A 22,557-nucleotide genomic window follows, 5' to 3' on the forward strand; every position below is an offset into this window, starting at 1 on the left:
TACAAGCCTACTCTCCAAAAGACAAAAAATTCAAAATTTTAGAATTTGTTTTGATAGGTTGATACAATGGACTGAATTTCTAATCAGGACATCTTCTTCAAGTTGTTTTACATAATCGTCCTAACTTTGTCAAAATTGTCTAAGTCTAAAAATGTCCAAAAGGTTATTTTGATAAAACGTGTTAAATGGTTATAGCAGTCAGAAAAACTATTCTGGAAGTTCAGTTTAAAAAAGCCAGCTAAATTTAATTAGTCTACTTCAAGTTCTTTTGCTTCAAAATAAAAAAGAAATGTTTAAAATATGGATAATCAGCTGTAATGCCCTTAAATACAATCAGTTCAAATACTTATAACAAATCATCAAGTTCCAACTTAAATACTTGTGAACTATGTGTTCTATCAAAATTAGATAACAAGAATATAAACTATATGGAATATATAATGATTATATATGAATTAAAAATAGCACTATTTGTACAGGTGCATACAACCAGGTACAATGGTTTTCATGAATGCAGAACTCCGCATTAATCAAACACCTAAATAAGCCACATACCAATAAACAATGAAAGTTAAGAGTGGTTGATTTTTACCATGTGAGTACACAACACACATATAAACAGAACAAAGCCTTAAAAGAAATGGAATTCATATTCGATGTTGGTTAGTTCCGAAGATGAAGATAATGAAATGAAAGTGATCAGATAAATAGATTAACAGTTCTTTCCTATTCAAGTTCACCAATATAATTACAGAAGTCAATGAAAATACGTAGAATCATATTCTTCAATGCTCTTTGTAATTCAAAGGTTTCCAGTAATAACAGATTATTAAAGAGGTAAGTACTACGACTGCGATATTCTAAAAGCAAATATATGGATGCTATACACAGATTGGTGAAACTGAAATTAGTCTAAATGAGAGTCAATTCAGTTCATTTATTTAGTCATCCAACGTCGAAATCTGAGACAATTTTGTTTTACCCAAGTTCGAAATGAGAACATTCCCGCTGTTTTCCTTCAAGTCGAGAAAGAAACCTCGGATGTAATTCGTCGCCATGGAGAAATATTTGTTAATAACAAGACTCGTTATGGCGGCGGAAGAACACAAAGTGACAACCGGAACATTGTCAGTGGTGCACTTCGCCCAATATATATATATATATATATATATATATATATATATATATATATATATATATATATATATATATATATATATATATATATATATATATATATATATATATATATATATATATATATATATATATACACATATATATATATATATATATATATATATATATATATATATATATATATATATATATATATATATATATATATATATATATATATATATATATATATATATATATATATATATACATACATACATACATATATATATATATATATATATATATATATATATATATATATATATATATATATATATATATACCTGACAGAACGTAAAGTGCTCCCTGGATTCTATAGAAGAATGCTTGATAATAGTAGGCCGAATTAATATTTCAATACAAATAATACTATCATACAGGTTCTAGATTTTTAAGTACGATATAAAAGTTCTCTAACCTGTATGATAGTATTATTTTGTATTAAAATATTAATTCTGTGTATTAAAATAGTAATTCTGCCTACTATTATCAAGCATTCTTCTATATAACCCAGGGATAGCACTTTCAGTTCTGTCTGGTGTCTGGTGTATATTAATAATTCTCTATATACCTTAATTTCTTTCATAGGAATCCGGAATGACTGTGTAGATACATGAGAATTAATTACTAGGTCGTCATGCGAGTGTGTCTCCTACACAAGAGTGCATATAACACCGATTGAGTAACATCATTTGTTAGTGATCAATATACATATTGAATGTAATTTCTCTTCCTGACTCAAATAGCAACGCGATCTTCTAATTGCAGCTAACAAACGGAATATATTCGGGGTATTATCACTGTTACATCTGCAATCGGTAGTCGTAATAGTTTTCGTATGGGAACACCGAGATGATAAACAATAGGTGACTTAATTATACACGAACTCGAACGAGAATAACCGTTTCCAATAACTGACATGTTTTGGCTCTGTGGTCTGAACTAATCAGAAATGTTCTCAATTTGATAGTCTTTAGGCAGAATAATTATTATCATCTTATTCAGATCTATTGTTAAAAGTATAAGACCAGTAACTATCCATTATTGTTATTCTATAAGAAATTTGACTATTCGGTGCATACTTAAGGAGAATGTTACAAGGATAGAGAATGTTAAAGATCACTAAAAACTATTATAAATATTTGTTTAAAAAGGACATAGACCTAAAATATATCTCTAGTGATTATATAAGAACTCTCCATAGTGACGTGAAAGATTAATACGCAAAAAGATATCTAAATTGCATATGTCAAATGCAGTTTTAACAATAAGGCGTTAACATGACCAATAACTAGCTGAAGATGTGAACAGAAAGACTAAAAATTCAAGTCCTTTTTATAAACAGTACCTTCCCAAGGGGCCGATCATAATTATAGGTGTTTGGAATATGGTTGTTTTTCATACCTTACAATTAATATAACGGATAGAACAAGTGATTGTTTTTCAGCTAATCAGAGCAAAAATATTTATTTCAAGCCAATTAGGGGCGCATTCAATTTTTTCAAACAAATAACGGGCTCAAGAAAATTGAATGTCGGTGACTAATTCAGTCACTGAACTGCTGCTGCATCCTATTGTAGTCCCTACGAAAATCATGAATTTTTCCTGTAGATTCGCTAACCAGTGAATAATGATACCTTCATTCAATAATATGGAGAATTAAAGCAAAAACTAAAAATAAATATTTACTTCAGTTAAACCTGTTTATATTTGCGTAGGCTGACAAAGCCGTTTCCATAAGGTTGCTTGCACTAAAAATTAAAGTTATTTCATTCAGTTGTAACCCTAAACAGTACATGAAATATAACCGTACTAATTTTGTGTATGTGTCCAAGTGAATCCCTGACTAATGCACACACGTAGAAAAATTAGGGAAATAAAAAAGAATTGTATTAGTATATACCCGCTAAGAACAGAAAACTCTACTGATGCTGTGACAAGGAGCATTAAAAAGGGTAATGATACAAATTCTGTTTTCTGTTAAGCATGCGATAATTCTCAGATAGAAAGAAGTGAAGCGTGAATAGCAATGAAAAAGAAATAATAAAATGAGACTCTGACTGGAGGAGACAAATAAATCACGATTCAATTATAGGTGGAAATGATAGCGAGTTAGTGAGGTCACGTTGCAATGGCTATAACAAAAGGAACTGAAGAAAACGAGATAGGTGATGACAAATCAATATTATGAACAAAATGATTGTAAAGTCCTCATAATGAACAGAATGTGCTAACAGAATGAAAGACGATATGTTTATTATTATTAACATGAAGGTTACTAATTTGAAATGAGTTTGAAAATCTGGGTTAAAGACAACGTGGGCGACTGAGTAGTCGAATCATAACGCACATAACTGGTGGAGGACACAGTGCAGAAATACTTGACAAGTCCAACATCAAAAATGCATTTTGACAAAACACAGATCAGCCACAGAATTAGTTCTAAGACAGAAGTGTCTGACAGCAATCATAATTATATTGAAATCATGTAGAGTGAGACGGGATGCGACACGAAAGAGCAAATAATTAAGTACGCTGATTGAGAAACCTCGAAAAGGACCATAAATCAGGGTAAATATATTATTTTTTTTTACAAAGGACACCGAAAGTAACAGAGATCAAACATAGAGATCGCACCATATGTGATGGGAAAGCAACTATAATTAATGCTCCCATATATCCAGACCTATGATATAGAAAATCTGTGAAACAGCTCAATAATAATAATAATAATAATAATAATAATAATATTTTCAGCAAGCAAAATCTTTAGTGTTACCAGAAGTTCCATACCTTATGTTTTCTGTATATAAATGTAACACCGGACACAATACAAATGGCGGCGATAGTGAATATCATCAGCATGATCATTAACAAACGTATGACCTCACTGCTCCTGTAGAGACATGGGGATCCATCGACACACGTGTCACATCCTGGCGCACACTTCATGCACATAAACAAGGTTTGGTCGACATTTTTCTGATACCGGAAGTATTCTTCAACCTCGGTTCCGTTAAATGCTTTGACATCGACGTTTGCGTGAGGAAAGTAGTACCCATCTTCGCAGTAACAATCATATGCACCCGTTCTGAATCCGAGCCCGCGTTTTGCAACGCACTGAAATTATGATAATGTCAAAGAATATGTAAACTCCTCCAGGGAAAGATACCTGGACATTAATTTCCTGCCTCACAAAATCTGGCAGTAGACCATTCGATTTTATTTGCAAAAATTCCCAACAAATATTTAAGACATTTTCAAGAGGCCAAAGGAAAGAAAAATTGCAATTATATCGGCAGAAATTTATACAAATGTTGCCCGTTGTACATCTTCGTGATATGATGCGGAAATTTACATTAATGGCTTTTAGGAAAAGGAAGGAAAGTAGAGTATCGGATTTGAAGCAAATTGGTTATTCGATAGGCATGTAGTGGTTCTGAAACTTAAAAAGGTCAAATGTGGAACTGTGTTATAATTAATTTCCGAGGTAAAATGATGGGGGTGATGAGTGATAATAGTCTGCAGGACTGAATATAACTGACCTGACAACGATTATCCGACTACGGGTCTAAACACACATAAATTACAAAGATGAAAATTAAATTATAAAGATGAAACTATCCCTATGCAACCTGAAATCACGAAATAAACTGAATGATTCAACTTGATGACAAACCCTTGTTGTTGCCGCACATTTGTGTGTTCCCCCGAACATGTCCACCTTATCGTCATGTGTTTGGTTAGTGGCATGGTCCGTGTCGCACTGATTGATGTCTATGTTGGTCATCTCAATATCAATACCGGCCAGACCTCTGAAATAGGCATTTTTTTACTAAGTTACAAAATATTATAGAATGATATACATGACGCCTTATTACAATAGATTCCACAAATGTAGGATATCATAAGGTGTAAGATTGGATGGAATTATTGGATGAGTTTAAGAAAGGATGCAGATGTAGAATGGCATATGATAAGGCAGGGAACAAATTTAGAATGACACAGGATTAGAAAGAATAGATTTTTAAAATATTTTAGTATTCCTTCTAAGCATCAAAGTTTAATTTCAGCGTTGTTGTTTTTTTTTCTTCATTTTGTTAACTAGGGTGGCACAATTAAAGAGTCAACTGTTGTAAATTAAACATTTTCGTGCCACCGTTTATGGATTTCAGAATTGTTTAAACCGCAAATTTATAGACACAAAGCACATTGATAGTGTTATCAAATAGAACCCTACCTTAATCCACGAATTAAGGGCCCTTACTTCATCTGGGAATTAAGTACTGACCTTTCTTGAATTGACAGCTTAAATACTGCGCAAAATGTACTTCTTGCAAAACTCGAAGAAAACCTATACCAATACAAACACATAACCCATGTTTCCACCCGATTCTTTTATAACAATTAATGTTTTTCTTTACTTTATTCTTTAGATGAATAAGATTTCAGTTAGAAACTCACAGTACCTCTCTTAACGTAATTTGCTTTGTTTAACTGTTAACCTTTTGCAACTCTCTGATATCTGTCAGCTTAGGCTTTTGCATGTACCTGTGCACCATGCTCACCAACCTCTGAACAGCGAGGAGCCAGATCTTCCGTTGCATAAAGCGCCAACAAATTTGAATATGTGCTGTATGACAGCATTTTGGATTTACACCGCTCGCAGATTTTCTTTGCTAATTCGCGCGGTTACACTATTTATGAATCACATTAATGCCTTTCAAGGATACGAAGACCCTCCATCCAAAAACTCAGCAGGACTATGGTTCCACACCAAGCCTCCGTTTACTGCATATTGTACAATATTATGCGCATATTTTATTCCGTGATAAAATTGTGCATAGCACTGTCTGTAAACGTAATTGGCGTCAACGTAAACTGCAAAGTGAATCCGTTCCTTGAAATTCCTAAAAGTAATCCAATATATAAAGATGTGAAATTGTGCCTTTACCTGAACTTCGGATTATCATTTTGGTTATCAATGAAGAAAATCGGTGTTGAGTAAGTGACCATCCAGATATCGCCACCGCCGCAGTCAAAATATGGATATGTCCAGTAACCATCCCTCAACGAAGCCAAAGGTTTTGTAACTGTAGTCTCCGGAAGCAACGAGTTATTCTCCCTGAAATCAAAAGAAACCTGTTTAATGTCTTTATTTTATGTGGTCTTGTTTCTCAGCAAACGATGACATAACATAGCATTTAAAAGTGAGAGTGGCCGGTCAGTTATTCAAGTAGTTAATAAATTTAAAATTTAATTAATTTTTGCTCAACATTTTAGTTCTATTGCCTATTACAAATACGCTTGTGGTGTAGGTTTTAAATTAGTTATCAATATATTTAAATTCTTCCTCTAAATCCGTCTTTACCTATTTCTTTACGTGCCAAGCAGGGGAATACATGGTAGTCACATACTTCTACAGAATGCATAGAATAATAGTCGATGATCTGCAGGCATAGATACAAATTGTCAATTATCGTTGTTGCACATGTTTAAATGATAAAACTATTAGTAATTGGAGTTTTATAATAACTTTTCATTTTCATTCGCCTCAAGAATTTACATTCGTTGACGTACAACAGTTAAAAAGACACTGTTACTGTTCAAATGTTACTGATCAACAATATTGCATGCAAGTGAATGGTTCATTCAAATTACAATAATTTTAAAAAAGCTGAAATTACAATTAACTAAAGAGTCAACAAACAATACAAGCATTTAAATCATTGGTAACTGTTTAAGCTGAAGCGATCTATATTAATATTTAAGTTCGTTTCGTTTTTGTTGTTGCAAACACGTATTCTCATTGTCATATAGACCCTGGGTGAGGTATTTATGTATTGCACGACAACAACTAATATAAAATCCTCACAAATTTTCAAAACCTGCAATGTTCTAAAAATAAAAGACTGTTGTAGAAAAGAAAATTCAATTTTAGCTTAAACCTGTTTTATTTTAAAAATTTGTACTTCGATATGACATAATGCTCAAATATAATTAAAGCGATTTAAAAAGAGCCAGCGGGTTAGATGGTGTATCTTCTTGGACTATACAAACATTGTAAGTATATGTGAATATATGAATATATGGCGGACGCGTTTCTATTACGAAACTTCAGATACTGAACAGCCAAAGTGAATAAACTTTTGGTTAAACAATAGAGACAAACCATGGTATAAAATATACTATATTGAACAACGAGCAAGTAGATGCAAGACGAGGATAAAGAAAAGGACGAAGTTTTAAAGGGAGATACTGGCAATTAAAATGCGTGGAACATTCTGTGCAAAGCAAAACAAATAGAGAAGAAAGACAAAAGGAGGAAAAAAGAGATTATAAGTAAACAACCCTCCTTCTAATGTGAGTTATTGCAGAAGCGATAGCGAATCGTTTGAACGCATTGTTGAAATAACTGTTTGCAGCTATTCATGACCCGTGAATTTGCTTTGGTGTTAGTAATAATAAGTATGCTTAAGTAAATCATTTTGACTTTTCAAAAAATTTCTGAATGGCATCCAAAATAAGAGTGTTTACTTAGTACGAGAGCATTGTATCGTGTAAAGTTTGTTTTACAAATTTTTGATAAGTGTGTCAAAAACAAACGTATAAACAGTACACACGGACATTCTAGCAATTTATTTATTTTTAGTAAACACTTGCACATGCGTGCATACAGATAACATGTACGTATACACACTAAATTAGACAGATCGTAAGACTTTATGTTCCTGATTATTTCACTGATCTATCTACAAATTCCATGTTCTACGTAGCTTTACGTTCTTGCTGTTTGTTTATCATGTTTTATATTCTTATTTTGTAAGTCATAATATATATTTACTTTGCTGTCTAAGCGTACATATAGAATGTTTCAAAAAGTATATCAATATACATTTCACTATCGACTTACCAAATCAAAATAAGCATGAAACTTTCTTATACTGACTGCATGTAATGAATACCTGAATGAAATCATATCTGTTGTTACGGTGATATTTTCCCTTATTTTCATTTTCGTCTGATAATACCATTCTGTCGATGGATCCAAGTAGTTATAATTAATTGCGATATCGTGGGATTTCACTGTGTTTTTCTCTCTGTATGCATAAGGACAAAAAGATGGATATTTGCTGAAAATAAAAGATAATTACAAACTTATATGATAACCTAAAGAGGAAATCTTATTACTGGCATATAATCATGAACTTAGGCAGCTCATTCAAATTTTACATTTTGAAAACAATCTCATGAGGTTACGACATTAATAGTTGCATACTTTATGACTAATTTGAGAACGAAACATTAGTATGAGAGAGACTTTAAAGCATCTACAAGCCTAACTTTATTAATTGATTTATTAGAAACATACTTGTAGAGAAAATTCGAACGCAGATCTCTGATTTGGGGTTAACTACAGTTAGCATTGAAATGGTTTTGAGGACTCTCATTTGGTATAATTTAATATCGCCCCAGAATACACTCTTATGCGGGATTCAGTCTAGCAAAGATTTATTTAAGACGGGATCAGTTCAGAACACACTGTAAGGCTGGGATCTGTCTAATACAGATTCTTCTTCAGCTCGGATCAGCCCAGAATACTTTCTAAGCCTGGCATCATCCGTGCACAGTCTACTAAATTTGGTATCAGCCCAGAATAGACTTTAGAGTTGGGATCAGGCTACAAGATTTGCTACTTGATCTGAGATCACGCTCACAATACTGTTACAATGTGACAAGCCAAACACTTGGTAATATTCATAACCTTGTACAGTGTGAGAAAAGAATATACTCATGTATCCTTTTATTTTCTTACAAGGTATTTGTTAGACTTGTATCTGTACAAGCCTATTTTATTGTCCATACAAAGATGGCACTTTGTGAATAATCTGAGAGCATCAAATTTGTAAGAGGGACATTTAAGCACATACAAACCAATTCTAACAAATATATTACTCAGAACATACGTTTCGAGAAAATCGACCGCATCCCTCTGACTGGAAGTTAACAAGGAACTTGCTTGTCGTAGGTATTGGAAAGAATGATACTGACAGTATGTATGTATGTATGCATGCATGCATGCATGCATGCATGTATGTATGTATGTATGTATGTATGTATGTATGTATGTATGTATGTATGTATGTATGTATGTATGTCTGTGTGTGTGTATGTATGTATGTATGTATGTATGTATGTATCTATGTATCTATGTATGTATGTATGTATGTATTGAATGGATCTACAACCCTGTTAACATTGCTCAAACGTCTTTTTTTTTAAAAATTCCAATCTAACGCTGGTTAATGATATAAGATATTGTTTTGCGAAGGACTGTCTTTCTTCACCAAAATACCACGCTGCATCACTCTTGCTATCAATCCAATCCGAAATGCTGGATATCCAGGCATTCTCTTCCAAAATATCACTGTGCATAAACCTGGCTTTCAATTCATTCCGTAATGTTGAATATACACGCATCTCTAGATAGCAATAACACGTCGCTTTCTCGTGCACCATGAAAGTTTCCTGAATTGGGACAAATGTAATCCAATCTCACCCTTGACAATTGCACCTCTGAAACCCGGCCTCGATGTGAAACGTGCACCTCTGTGACACTATTTTCCTTTGAAACTGGCCACACATTTTGGGTCGTTTCAGTCAATTATATTTGTCACCTTTTTATAACGATGAAATCTTTTGTCATAAGGGAGTCTGGTTTATAACCGTAATTGTGTTTATTCGTACATAGGAGTGAGAGTTCACGTCGTTTTAACGTCTTTTGAGACGTTAGTTGTGGTGAAACATTGAAAGTTTGTGTATTAAGTCAACTTTTCTTTGTATGTTTGTGTATATTTGCCATGTTATTGAACTTATCGAATAAAAATTATATTGTTTTGCAAATATTTGCCTCAGAACTCAGAAATGACTCTAAATCATCAGTTTTAAGCTCTTTCTCGTGTTGGCGTCAGATTGGCTGTTCTACTGAGATGACCAGCATTAAGAATTTTGATTGGTGTTAAAAACATCAATTTGGGACATGAATGTCTGTCTAATTTAAAGAGGGGTCCCATTTACGTCAAGGCGGCTTAAGGAAGTTCCAATGTATTTTTTTCCTGCTTACCAAGAAAAGTGTCTTTATTTCTATTGAAATATTTTTTTTTCTATATGCAGTAAATGCAAATTGATACTAAATCGCAGATACCTCCACTGCTCTCATTTCTTTATGAGAGATTTCAAACCCTTGCTGAAACTATTCTATTGTATGGTCCAATGGATCAGTTGTTTTTAATTTGTAAGCAGCATTATGTTTATTTTTCTCGTAGCAATATATTATTGGAAGTTTTGTGTTGAACTTTGCTACATGTTGCAATAATGTTCCTATATTTTAGTCAAGAAGCTATTTCTCTCTTTAGAATGCAAGCTTTTCTCTCATTTGATTCCATGAAAATATATTTATTTGATAGCCATATATTCTCACCTATAAACACCCGGTTCTAGTGCGACGGTTGAGCCAAAGATCATAGAATTGCCGTGAACATTATTTCTAACCAACATGAAAAAGAATTCATCCGTGAGAAAATCCAGGCTGCCGTTCCCGTTGACCAGGTATTCGGACAACAGATTAGCTGTACGTATAGCTGGTTCCGTGTGTATATTCCAGGGGCTGTAGTCAACGTTCAGATAAAGGACTTCTTTAGTACCTCTTGAACAGGAACTCTTGCTCACATGGTAGATATATTCCAAAGCTCTGTCGACTTCATCCTTGGTGTCTTTGTTTCCTGAAAAACGAAAATGAAATGAGTTGAAAAAGGATAACGAAAAACACGTTTTTTAGACTAGTCCTTATTCGACAAAGTATTTTTCATTCTTTATCCTTTTCTTCCTCAACAAAGAGATACTCAAGTGTCTCTATCAATGATCAACACATGTTATTACTACAAACTCTGAGGAAGCAGAAATTCTCAGACTCATTTGTATCTGAGCTTGTTAAGATGAAGAAAAAAAAACATCATGCATTGCATGGAATCACTTTTGATCTGTGCGATGTTTTTCAAATTAATAAAGTTGTGATAATGTTTTCGATATTAAATTTTTAGCACTTTTACTCAAATTAGTATAACATAGAAGCTTATATGTCATCTTTCGTTGGAACGCATACTAATGTTACAATCAGATCAAAGTGTGTCTAGTGCTTAACTATGTATATTTCCTAGACATATGTGTTTCATCGGTAGCAGTAAATTTCGTAATATTAAACACCGTTGCAACAGGCCTTAAAATTCAACAACAAAAGGTTCTAGTTGTGTTATCTTCTAATAACAAAAAAGCATATCACTGGCTCATTTGCGCATTTAAGTATTAAAAAGTGGCATCTATATTTTAGTTCTTTTAAAATTATGTTTTTGTTGTTTGAAAGTATGTTTTAGACAAAAAGGGAGTAAATCGTCAAACTTTTGAAACATTTTAAGCTTTGAAATATTTCGTTCTGCCTGTATTGTACTGCAAACCATTATACTGATTTTTATCTACCATTGTTACTAGCTTTTATATACCATATATGCAGGGTATATTCATTTTATCAGACACTGTTACAATCTTTTATATACCATGAACGCAAGCTATTTGTAGTTTAGCTGTCACTTTTACAGTCTTTTATAAATCCTATATGCCGGTTATATACACTTTAGTTGACACTTTTACAATCTATTTATAAATCCTGTATGCACGGTATATGTCTTTTATCAGGCACTGTTAGAAAGATAGATTACTAGAGAAGAGTGAGAAGCAATAAGAGTTGTAGAATTCAATAAATTGTTTTATTTCCCTAGAATACAAAGTGCAAAAATGCAACATGGATTTTAATTGCTAATTAAATACCAAATACTCTTAGAATTACAGATCTAATTATTAATGTTCTGAATAAACTTTAGAGAAAATCCAAAAATAAATCCAACGTGTGCCAACAGTCGTTTGTTGAATCACAATAATACAATCCAAAGATAAACGCTTACTTTAAATGTCACTATAATTCTAGTTTCTACTTTCAAGATTGTTATTTTTATATTTCCCAGTGAATAAATAATTTGAATAAATATAATTCCAGCAAAATAAACTACTGGACACAACAATAATACAATTGAGGCTGCTAAGCACAAATAAATACTTTCTAGAAAAACAAGATTATTCAGTATTCGTTTAAGATATGATTGATCAATGTTACTAGACCTCGTGACCCAACAATTTCTAATAAAACAATTACCTGAAGATAACCAACCATAAGGTTCCTACTCTTTACCAACAAATCTTAGTTATAATTAAAATATTAAATGTGGTAAATACAATGTTTATGACTTAGACAAAAATAATAATCATAATATTTACAGCTTACTGATAGACAAACTATTTAATTATGTTTTAGATATTTACAAATTAAAAAGAATAAACGATTGAGGTAAAGTTAAAAACGAACATGATTTTGTCAAGGTCAAGTCCATCATATAATGTTACATTATTCATGGCATATAACGAAATCAGTGCAAACTAAATATACATAACAATATGACTATGTACTGCTTACTCAAGAAATTAACATATGCGGTAATTTCCAAACTTCAAGTAATGTCTCAGTAACCTGAAAGATTTGATAGAATCACTTTTTATTCGCAAGGGTACATACTTTCTATAATATGCCATTTTTAAACGTTTAAGAGATAATTGAGCAATGTCACCTGATGTCACATCAGCTGGGCGTAATCCGGATTTAATTTTGAGTAATGTCACCCTAATTGACATTTTGTCCTTAAAAGGTACGGTTAGCAGTGTAGTTCCTTTGCATGCAGCAATTTTACCAACACCTGACACCTTTCGGATACTGATGCATGATTGCTTATGATCGTATTTTCTTGTGAATTTTCACCATTATCTAAAATATTATGACTAAATATGTGCAATATGCTTAATTTCCTTGAATAATGCATTTATATAAATCTCAGTAAGGCCATTGAATACATACATACATACATACATACATACATACATACATACATACATATTGTTACGAGTCCATGCTCTTAAAATAAGTAACAAAAAACGGTGAAAGACAACAAGCTTTGTAAAACTTAACAAATAATTTATTTCCCTAAAATACATGAAAAGTACATATTCAACAAAAAAGGGAAACATTCAAGAATCTTGTTTTACTACAAAATGGCAATGACGATTTTTAAAAAAATACAACACACCCCTTTTGCTAAATAACTTGCAAAAATAATATATGTGCTTGACATGGATAAATACATATAATTGTGATGTCACGAAGGTACATCCGGTCTATCCCGAATACATTGGTTTACCGATTTGCTGTTGCCATAAATTTCAGTTTAGAACAGTTTAAACAGTAACATAGAACGATGATCCTAATTTATGTAGCAAAGAATTAAGATGAACTCGGATAATAGATATTAAAGCAATTTACATGCCTCAGATTTGTGTAATACTCTATAACCTACATCTTTTCACAACAGCAAATTAGCTGTAAATGCGTCGCTTTGGGAACTCGAAATTTTATTAAAATACTCTAAGATACTGCTTAGACGTGTACATTTTCATATATAATCTAACCATGTCTAAAATAAATTCAGTCATTTTTAAAACAAGGTACAGATAATTATTGCTTTCAGAGGCGACGAACTGGAAAGAATTATCTCTTGCAACACTGCTAACTTGACAAACTTCCCTAGATACCGATTATTTTTACACCATTTTCATCTTGAAAGAATTGTTTGTTGCACATTTTGCAGTTAGTAATACTCCAAATGATCCCAGTTGATCACAATTGTGTGTACAACACGGGGCATGCCCTTAATTGCCCTTAACTGCAGTCCTATAGATACAATTTGTGTCGAGTACCTACAAGTCTCTTTCCTCAATAAAGGGTTAGCTTTTGGATATGTGCTCACTATTTCAAACTAATAGCTTGTGTAAAAATGCAAAAATGAATTAAAGTATTCAAGATATCATTGCAGTGTATACTCAAAGGTTTTGATAATGGAATCAAGATTTATATTTGGCATCAAAAATGAAATTTACCACCAGAGAGATATGTGTGACATATTTTCTCAGAACTATTACAAATATACATCTAAGAAACCATTAATTAATATCGCATTTAATTGCACATACTGACGATAATTTAGGAGTCAGGAACATAGTGACTAATGTACTCCATGTCAGGTCGATGAAAGAAAAGTTGTCTTGAAACTAATTAACGAATGGAACCTTTCCGTGAAGATCGGAAATCCATAGAACATGGTTAATAATGGGATCTGTGACATAAATGGTCGTTAGGGTATAGTAGTGTTTTGTTCAATCTGTTTATTTTCAATTAAGTAGTTCCAAGCGATAGAAGGTGTAGACCTAATTAATTACTTTGCTAAATGAACATTAAATCTCCATAGGATTTATCATAAAGAAGATTAGGTTATTAGGTGAAATAAAAGACTGACACGATCTATATGCAAACTACTGATTTGTAAGTTAGTATTCTGGGATTGGCTCTTATTATGAAATATGACAGTTATGAAGTATTTTATGTACTAAATACTAGGCACAGCTCCCTGCTAAAAGAGAATGGTGGCGTCAATGTACATAAAACTGGTAAATGATCTGTTGCTATTAAAAAATAAGGCCAGCAGAATTAATAAAACTGCATACAATCTTTAGAATTAATTCACTAAAGGTCAATCAAAATACTACGCGAAGTGTACACCTGGGTCAAGGGAAGGTGTGTGGTATCGGTTTGAATCCCATCGAGAGTAGAATTCGTAAAGTTGTCAACTATTCTTTCCCAGGAATATAGTCATTTCTAATAATATTCTTATGATGCACATCATGACATGCCAAAAAAAGAGTGCTATGCCGATAAACATACACAGTTAAATGTACTTGTTTGTATCTCATAATAAAATCTGCTGAAACTTAGTTGATAGAGCGTCGGACTCGATATTCCAGGGTCGCCCAGGCAATCCCGGGTTGGTTGATTAGTTATTGTCCTTGGGAAAGGCGCTTAGTTACCATTTCGTTGACATATTAAAGCCAATAATTTCTTACCAGTTCCGTTACAACCAGCATTAATCACAAAAACTCGTACATGGTTTCTATTCAGGAAGCAAAGTATATTCTTGCAAAGTAGATAACAAAAAAAAAAAACAAAAAAAAAAAAAAAGAAAAAAAAACCAAAATAAAAACAACCCGAAATAATTGTCTTTTATGTTTAATTGATACGATTTTGATCATAGCTTAACTCTATCCCGCAACTTAGCCCCAATTCTAATTCTATCATCATCTCTCCGTAAGACATGCGTTTTATACCCAGGCTCTAGCTTAATCTTAGCTATGTTATTTTTACGAGACAAGTTTAAGAAAAACATTGTTTACAAATGATTGAAATCAAAACCTGGTCTTGACATAGTACTTGCAAAACTTCACCTAGCTTCAGCCATAATTATTTATTTTACTAATGCTGCAAGTTAGTCATCATGACATTACACTGTATAAAATAAAAAATTTGTTCCTAGGTAGTAAATGTTATTTCCTAATTGCTTATGCATCAAAAGTATAGAAAATGGCTTTTATTCCCTACAAACTTTGCTTTTGTGTCCAGGATAGATATTTTGAAATTTACCTATTTTCCAACATTCCAGATATATTCACTGCTGAGTAAACTTGAAGTAACTTAGAACTTTCCAGTAATATAATTAGTAGCATAAATATAAGGGTCTTAGGCCCACCAGTTCAGTTTCATTTGAGCTGCCTTGAAGCATTCTGAACATGGATGGGAGGTCATCGGAGACTTCAAAATGGTGTCATTCTTGCTGGGACTTCAAGGCGGTTTTACCAAGTTTCCCTGCTATCTTTGCCTTTGGGACAGTAGAGACACCAGAGCGCACTACCACAGGCGGGACTGACCAGAGCAGACGAGTTCACTATGGGGAGGAACAACGTCAAGTTGGAGCCACTGGTGGATACCCAGAAGGTACTGATGCCACCATTGCACATCAAGTTAGGCCTTATGAAACAATTTGTCAGAGCTCTAGATAAGGAGTCGGCAGCTTTCAAGTACCTTCACGACTTCCTTAAGCTTTCTGAGGCCAAGGTCAATGCCGGTGTCTTCGTCGGATCACAGATAAAGAAGATATTATTAAAGAGTGTGTGATACTACACAGGTAAAAACAGGTGAGTCAGTAATGAGAAAAACACTCGATATCAAGTTACGTCAATCATCCAGACCTAAATTATAGGGATTTTCGCCCATGTGTTTCATTTTACAGAACAGAAACAAAAGTACATATAGTTCCCGTTACTCAATCGAGTGATGGCTGGGCCTCTCTCGATTTCTCGGTCATACATGCATATACACGTTAGTGACCTACAAACTGATAAGCAGATAGAGAAGATTACAAAAATTAAGTGTGGGACAGATATATACGCTCAAATTTTATCCTAAAGTTTCACATTTTATCTTCTATGGCTGCATTAGTGAAATTGATTCATGAAAGTAAGAACCGTCGAACTTAAATACAAAAGTTAAAACACCGGAATGCAATATATTTTCATTGATACGAACACGTTGAAAAAAAATGTGTCCGATATATAATTTTCAGTACACCTACGCATTGAGCAAGGTAACACATCATATTGACCTCTCTCTCTCTCTCTCTCTCTCCGAATCTACGAAGAACCAAATGTCCAAAATAATGAGACATTTCATTCAAAATGGAGATAGTATGAACGTCTGGGTAAATAAACCTTTATAGCCATATATGTACTTGCAACACAGGAACGTTAGGCTTGCGCAGTGCAAGACCATACCCTGGATTACATTAAAATGCCAAACGATTCTGACAATTGCGACAAATGGGTGGGAAACCTGACTCGAGAATGTTCTTGGAAATTCATATTGAAAACGTTGTGCTGAAATAATCTGGAAGATGGTTGTGTAGTACTTGAAATATATGGACGAGTCATTATGAAAAGGTGTCTTTAATATAAAGAGATAAAATACAAAGCATGTGGTTTATATTGCATTGTGTACTAAATCAGGTTTCATTTTAGGTGTAGTGAATATTTTCAGTGTAAGTGTCTAAATGGAGAGGTGATTGTTAGAATGTTTGTTTGCTTGCTTTTGCTTGTTTTACGGCACAACAACACAAAATCCTATATCCTGCCGAGGCAAACATTAGGTGTTAGTTTTGAGGATACAGGACGATTGTAAAGATGTGAAGAAAGCGGTTACGGGTTAAATTTTAAATTTAATTAATATCAGAGGAGTGCAGAGAAGGTAAGAGGTAAAAGTAATATAAATGATAATGATTCAAGAGATATTTTAAAACTTGTAGCCTAACACTACAATGCTTACAAATGTTTTATCTTAAAAGATTAATAATTTATTATATATTCCTTAATTAGATATTGCATACATCAGTTGCTAGAAAAATTATATCACCATATTGGCGATATCACTTCTAGAACTACTTTCTTTTCACGTTCAGAACATATCTCAATGTTCCCTTATTATATTATTCAGATTTGTAGTTCTACATTTGGGCATATTTAGTTTATCTTCTCTCTCTCTCTCTCTCTCTCTCTCTCTCTCTCTCTCCGTAACACGTGCCTATATATGAACTCGAAATAATAAAACTAATTTTCTAGCGTAGTTTTAGAAAATTAGTTTTTCATACGAATCATGCAAATCAGTAGTGAATGGGCTTCAGTGAATTGTTACCATTCAATAGTTTGTGTACACATACAATATCGAATGCCTTTTACACTCTACAACAAAGAGTTTCAGTGTTGGGGGAAAATACTTGATTAAATATAATGACAAATTTGTTTAATTAGCGATACTAACTCTCAGCACAATTATAATGATGTATGAATTCGAATTAGAAATCGAGCATTGACGTGTGCTGCTTGCAAACCAAATTTAAGGGACAATCGAAATTTGGATCCAATGTCTGCAAGCTTGCTAAACCAAAAAATAGCATCTACAACCAAATACGCCCGTTTGTCATTCATGATCAGCTCAGTTCTCTTGGTGACTTCATCTCGTAGCTGTTGCTCCGCTTTAATTTTTTTCTCGTTGGAAACAATGAGGGTCAATTATAGTTCTATTAATAATACAATTATGTAGTACAACTGCTTGACTGGCAGACCCTGTCCGGACACATCACGTCTAGGTGCAACACACACTCATACTTATAAACATTTGCCCTTTTTTACTGGCATAACTGTCATACAATGATAAACATTATCTTCTTGGGGTATATGTAAATATGAAGGGATTCACGTTATGGAGGCATATCATCCTTTTCATTCAAAATAATACCGATTATACCTGTACATTTTACGTTTAACGATCATCGTCGTCCAGTAACTGTTACATGGACAAGTGTGTCCTTGCTGAACAACAGTCGAGATACTTTTTGTTGAGTCAATGTTGGTGTAACATATTCTTTGATGAGCATAAGCGGGGTGGATACAGCGGTGAGTTCCACTTTGTTATTGTAGAAACGATCCGTGGGCGTTTTTGCACCTGGTGATGATGCCAACGTTTGAGGGTGTTCACGTGCACGTGTGATGATTCCAAGTCTACCTCGAATCCATATTGGTAGATCAATGTGGTTCCAACTATTCATTTCTGTTTGACTCTTAACAGTTCAGTGTATAAAAGAGGCTGAAACAGAGATTCCATCGACAAGTGGGACAAAGTGACCATCAATGTTAGCATCCGCTGGTCTGACACAACGTCAATAAATTCCGCAACCTCATTACCACGGTCAGAATCCATCATGAATATAATGTTAAATCTAATCTTAACAACAAACGCCAAAGACGGTTAAGTACCATCCAGGATAAATGTGAACTGCTTCGAATTCTACTTTATCTCTGGCTATGATGATAATGATGTTGTATATATGAATTAAGCGAACGCATCCAACGAACAGGACCTGACAAATAAATCACCAGCCTTGGTTCAGGAAATATAATCCTTTTAAGGGTCAAGAAGAAATTAAAAGTTGGAACCACAGTAAACCACTTCCAACTTGAGGCCTACTTTAAATCATTTCACGTGCACGGCAAACGCTCAATCGGCGGCGGCATTAACAAGAGCGAAAACACACAGGGATTGTTTCTACAACGAAAAAATGAAATTCACCGCTGTATCCACCCCTGTATCGGTCAACAACGAATATGTTTGGCTTTGCTGAATCGTTTCGTGCAAAACTCTTTTAATAGACACTATTTCCAAAACGCTACAAGATTTGGACAGAGTGCTGATGTAATGTTCTCATCCTTCCCTGGAAATACAACTGTACTATCACTAGGTTGAAAAGTTCCTAAACTGAAGCATGCAGTGACATTTCATACCCCTATTACTGTGTAAAATTTGAATAGAATGCTATCACATTGTAATATGCTTGCCCACCTTTACAGGTACTGCAATTGCACAACCTCTAGGGTCTATATTTTAAGTTTTATGTGCTTGTCTATATCTTGATGTTGGCTGCAGCTCATTAAAGAAGAACAATGTCTGCCTACAGTCTGAGACATTGATAAGGGCAATTTAATCATTTGGACTTACTTTTCCTCAAATGTTATTAGTTAAAACTGCTATTTATTGTTAGATTAATTTTGCAGATGTTTTCTTTGTTGGGGTATGGTATAAAATAGCAAGCCATCATCTTCAAATCAACATCCCAAGAATTCACACAAATTAATATTACTGCCTTGCACTGCTCGAAATGTTTGATTTATCTAAGTGAAGTTTGCATATTGTTGAAACTTGATGAGAGAATGCGTCTAGAGGATCACACGTCATGCTCTTCAAAATAAATCACTGTGAAATACCTTGTCCAAAAGCTAGTATTGTTATCAATGCTTGTTTTCACATCTCCGTCAATTAGCACATTTGTTGTTTAATTCTCGCCTCCAGAAGCAAAACAAAATTATTTATTTTTCAGTTTCTTCCGTGTTGGATTATATGTTGATTTTAGGGTTTTGTTCACATATAGGTAACCAATACCTTGGTCATAGAAGACACAGATATACTTGGCAAAGGTAATACGATCTTTCTTATTTCCATATCATTTTGTAAATGAACTAAATCAAGGAAACTATGGAACATAATCTACTATATATATATATATATATATATATATATATATATATATATATATATATATATATATATATATATATATGCGCAACAGAGGCAAAATATGTAAAGCCTCCGTTGTTTCTTTCCTTGAATTATTTCTGTCCATATGATTGTGCACAATATGTCACTTCTTGAAAATTAACGTCTATGCTCGCCATTTACATATTGTGATGGGGGTGGTTGATGCATAAAACGAAAGTCAATTACTGTTAAGTAAAACCGTTTATGTGTTGCAATAAAGAACAGCTTAAATGTAGCACTTTGAAATCGTTTACCAGCTATTGTCAGTAGAAAACTATAGCCGAATCGATTTTCTTTTCATCCCGAATGTTAATTCATGTATCATTTTGTTCCAGAGATACATTCCGTGTTTAATGCATTCGCTCAGTAAACCAGTTAAACGCAAAACTATGCAGCATTTGATCTAATATTTCAATATCATTTTCTCCAATAAATTTATTTGATTTATATCAGAACATAAGCATTCTAAGATCATCCACATGGTCAAATCAGCTTACATCAGAGACAGTGTCAGTGACCAATTTGCTTTAAGAAAGGTCAAGGTTGCGAAATGCTCGATCCTATTGTATTTATATGTAGAAGTACGACAGGGTAACAGTCTATAACAATATTCTAGTTAAAAGGTGTGACGTTATCACCCTACTTTCTGATAACGAGCCATTTCAACAATGGTTTAAGTGTAGTTTTAAATATTATTTGAAAGTCTTTTTGTGCGCTTTGGGTTTAATTTTACATCTTAGTGAATATGCATTTAATGTATTCTTACAATAGATATTAGTCTACATCGTAAGTCCATTGATTTATATGTTGTTGGCATGTGGGTACGCAAACAAGTAAACACAATACATAGGGTATGAAAACCTCGTAAAATCTAAATATAGTGAAATCACAGCCTCCGGTGGCCTAGTGGTTAGAGCGTCCTCCGTGGAAGCGGGAGGTCGTGGGTTCGAACCCCGGCCGAATCATACCAAAGACTTCCAAAAATGGCACTACCAGCTATCTCGCTTGGCGCTCAGCATTAAGGGATTAGTGTTAGGACTGGTTGGCCTGGTGTCAGATTAATGTGACTGGGTGGGACATCATGCTACGTGTCTGCGGCATGATGCCCCAGTGCTAGACATCACTATAAACTGCCACAATGTAGACATGGTAGCGATATAACTGAAAAATTGTTAAAAGCTACGTTAAAAATTCTAATCACACACACACACACACACACACACACGCACACCAACAAACACCAACACACACACACACACACACACACACGAACACACACACACACATACACTCACAGACTCTCCACATGATATAAACCTGCTGGAGAACAAATGTGTGGCAGTCGTTGTAATCTGGAATAAAATCTGAGCCGGACACGGGAACGAATGCATGCTAATCTTGTTCTAAGGCAAACTATATATGTGCTAATTAACAAACAGCTGACCTTGTGAAAATACAATTATATCAAATTCGTTGACATATGTTTACACACAATATTGGATTGTGTAAATCATGGCTACGTACATGGTATTTAATCAGCATGCCAACTCTTTGAAAGAAAGATAAATCCTGCATATATTAAATTCATCTCGCAAATATTAGCCAATATAGCTGCTTTTGAACAAAGGCTTATACATACTCAAAAGTGTTCGACATAAATCTATCAAAGTTACACTTAAAGTTACCCTCCATTTGTTTTGTTTTGATTTTGTTTTAATATCTTTCTAAACGAACATGAATTGCGACACATCATTCTTTGTAAATTAAATATCTAGACATATCAAACTTATTGGACCTTCAGCATTCAAAAGAAAAAAAGGAGAAAAGGAATACAAGTACAAATACAAACAAGAAAGAGCCGTCATCTTTTATTTCAGCTATACCCACTGAAATACACGATTAATTCCTGAACCAGCTCTTATATGAATTTGCTGAAAATAAATTCATAGTTAAAAAAGGAAACAACTTTTATGAAAGCTATCCTCAACATATGGGTGTACCTTAAGACAACAACCTGTTAGTCATCCTTTTCAACATCAAACTTAACAACATAATCATTTTACTTAATTCAGGAACTGACTGCTCATTGTGTGCTTAGAATATATATAGATCGGATATGAACCGCATATAAA

At 33.6% G+C, this 22,557-nt stretch overlaps 1 protein-coding gene across 1 annotated transcript in view; it reads right to left on the reverse strand.

Annotated features, from left to right (window-relative positions):
* The window catches only part of LOC149805338 (putative G protein-coupled receptor CG31760), an 88,155-nt gene that overhangs the window by 44,316 nt on the left and 21,282 nt on the right, over positions 1-22,557 (reverse strand). Inside the window, exons 2-6 of the mRNA XM_089934106.1 lie at positions 10,664-10,964; positions 8,148-8,315; positions 6,137-6,307; positions 4,862-4,997; positions 4,069-4,302 (exon numbers count right to left, since the gene is read on the reverse strand). Coding sequence (XP_089790232.1) covers positions 4,069-4,302; positions 4,862-4,997; positions 6,137-6,307; positions 8,148-8,315; positions 10,664-10,964 — 1,010 coding nt within the window. The remainder of the gene's footprint in view (positions 1-4,068; positions 4,303-4,861; positions 4,998-6,136; positions 6,308-8,147; positions 8,316-10,663; positions 10,965-22,557) is intronic.

The sequence above is a fragment of the Sinohyriopsis cumingii genome, chromosome 2 (assembly GCF_028554795.1).
Source record: "Sinohyriopsis cumingii isolate HCF-2022 chromosome 2, ASM2855479v2, whole genome shotgun sequence".
Classification (NCBI taxonomy): Eukaryota; Metazoa; Mollusca; class Bivalvia; order Unionida; family Unionidae; genus Sinohyriopsis; species Sinohyriopsis cumingii.